The sequence below is a fragment of the Penaeus monodon genome, chromosome 30 (assembly GCF_015228065.2).
Source record: "Penaeus monodon isolate SGIC_2016 chromosome 30, NSTDA_Pmon_1, whole genome shotgun sequence".
Lineage (NCBI taxonomy): Eukaryota > Metazoa > Arthropoda > Malacostraca > Decapoda > Penaeidae > Penaeus > Penaeus monodon.
The window spans coordinates 26751190-26753901 of record NC_051415.1 but is presented as its reverse complement, the minus strand read 5'-3'; the positions used below and the strand labels follow the sequence as shown (position 1 = coordinate 26753901).

Below are 2712 nucleotides of genomic sequence, written 5' to 3'. Positions count from 1 at the left end.
TCCATTGAGCACAGGTCAGACAATCAATAAATTCAAAACTATGGAAAATAAAGGTAAAATTGGCAGAAGGAATATCATACATGATCATCTACAAACATAATTTCTATGGATACAAGAATCTACTTTTATCAATATATAGCAGAAACTTTTAAAATTTTATACAGGTATTTGCAGACAACCTTTTTTATACAAATCCAAATGAGGATAAAAAAATTGCATTCCAAAATAGATACTTGGTTTGTCCTTTGCTTAGAATAAAGGTTTCTTAGAGTAATAATAAACATTTCTTTACATACTAACCAATTAGTGTGTATATATAAATATTAAATTATATATTCTTCTATGTAGACAAGTTTCAACAAAAAAATCATATAAGTAAAATGAACCTATACTTACAATGAAATGGTCAAAATTAAACATGAATATACTGAATTATATGCATATTCAACCAACAGTTATCATGTATAATTATGAAATTAAACCTCCAGTTTGCACCACAATATGCAGCACACTCTATAACAACCATATATGTCTATAATTTTCAATATCAACAACTGAAATTATGAAAAGTAAGAGACTATCATATTCACATTAAAGAGCATTTTCTATTCTAACTTGAATAACTGCTCTAAAAACTGAATATCATGACCTCTATTATCACAGACCAATTAAAATATCCCTGCACCATGTGCTACTATAATTCCCTAGCACAACTATCAAGCACAGCTAGCTTCTATACATCATGTACTTTGGACTGGTTAGTGTCATCTACCGGTTTCTGCACTGGGACTGGTTCTTTGCCTTCTTCTACAGGATCATCTGCTGTATCCAACATGGATCTGAAAAGCACAATTGCATGGCATTCCTTGGCCGCTCACTATCTCATTGCTATTGTAAATATATGATTTCTGAAAGAAAATTCTCACAGGGAGAGAAAAAAATAGAGATAGACAGAATAAGATAGGGTTGGACATTTCCTTATAATTGGGAAAAGCCAAAAACCCAGTAACACTTACTCTCTGGCTAAAGCCTCTTGTTTGTTATGCAACTGAGTCTGAAGTATAGCCACTTCCTGCTTGAGGGAGGAAAGGCAAGTCTCTAAACTAGTGAGCGGCAATGTGGAACGGGGCGGACGGGCAGATCTTTCCATGAGCTGAGTGAGAGACGTGAGGTCAAGAGGGGAGGGGGAAGGGATTACCCCTGCCTCTGAGCTGATGGTTGATTCTTCAGCTTCCTGGGCTTCTCTCTCTGCTTTTTGAATCTGCAAAATGGCAAGCAACTTCTAAAAAAATCTGTGATCTTATAAAGCAGCTCTTAAGCTCTACATTATAATCAAATGTTTATGTAAAAACATATATTTGGTCCATTTTTCATGATCAAGAAAGAAATTCACAAAAGGCAAATTTAATGAGATACCAAACATCTCTCATAAGGTCAATCTAAATCGATGATCATACACAGCATACAATTAGTTCATTAAAACAAGTAAAAGAGTAAATCAGGTAATTGACACATGTGACATTTCAGACTTACTTTGAGTTGCCCTAGAGCTGTGTGTAAGGCTGTACGCAATTCCACTGCTTGCGTCTGATAGCTGACTCTTTCCCGCTGCACCTGGCTGAGCTGAGCAGTAAGAGCTGCAACCTCTTGTCTGGCACGAGCAACACTCTGTTCCAGTTGCTCTACTCCTATTTGGTGGGAAGCAACCTTAGCATCCAGCTGTTCTCTGACCTGATTCACTTCTTCAGAGCTTGCCTTCAGTTGGCCTTCCACCACCTGTTTCACATGAAAAAAATAATCACATGATAAAAAATAACAAGAATAAAGTATTTTTTCCATTCAACAAATTGTGAACAATCATGGAACTACATCCCCTCACAGCAGATTTTTTTTATATCTTCAGTCTAAATTCACAGCATATTTTTTAAAATATCTTCAGTCTAAATTCACAGCATATTTAAAAAAATATCTTCAGTCTAAACTCACAACATATTTTTTAAAATATCTTCAGTCTATACTCACAGCAGTTTGGATATAAAACATACCATGATCTGGCTCTCAAAAGCAGCAATTTTGGCTACCGAGTCTTGGAGCTGTGTCTGCGTGTTTTGTAGTTCATTCATTAACGAAAGCTTTTCTTCTTTCACTTTCTGCATTTCTGAAGATAACTGTTGTGTTCTGCTATCTATTTCCTTCACATTGTTTTGAAGCTTGGCATTTTTACTTTCCAATTCTGTTATGTGTGCTTCTGCACCTGAGAGATCCTGTTCCTTTGACTTCAGCATCTCACTCAAGGTTTGGATCTCAGTTTCTAACTGCTCCTTCTGAAATCATTAAAAAATAAATTAGTAAACAAATAACCAATCACAAAAATGTAGTGGTAACAAAATGCAACAATACCAAAGTACAAAAATAACAAATATAACTCAAAAAGGGATGAATTTACAAATACATACCAAATGCCTAACGTCATCTAACTCTGCCTGCTTTACTGCCATCTTCTCACTGAGAGTACTTGAAGAAGACTGGGCTTTCTCGAGTTCTTCTTGGCCTAATCTCAATTCCAGTTCCATTTTCTTTAGCTGTTGGTCCCTCTGAACAATGGTTTCTTTAAGGCTCAGGACATCTTGGCGTAGGTTGTCTGAAGTCTTCCCAAGTTCTGTTGACAATGAGCAGAAAGTTGTACACAATATATACTTCCCAAGATCTATC

At 35.7% G+C, this 2712-nt stretch overlaps 1 protein-coding gene across 1 annotated transcript in view; it reads right to left on the bottom strand.

Moving 5' to 3' along the window:
* Positions 1-59: 59 nt before the first annotated feature.
* Positions 60-2712, bottom strand: part of LOC119592677 (golgin subfamily A member 4-like) — a 24553-nt gene continuing 21900 nt past the window's right edge. Inside the window, 5 exon segments of the mRNA XM_037941591.1 lie at positions 60-839; positions 1017-1261; positions 1534-1776; positions 2046-2324; positions 2457-2659. Of these exon segments, the coding sequence (XP_037797519.1) occupies positions 734-839; positions 1017-1261; positions 1534-1776; positions 2046-2324; positions 2457-2659 (1076 nt within the window). The 3' untranslated portion in view covers positions 60-733.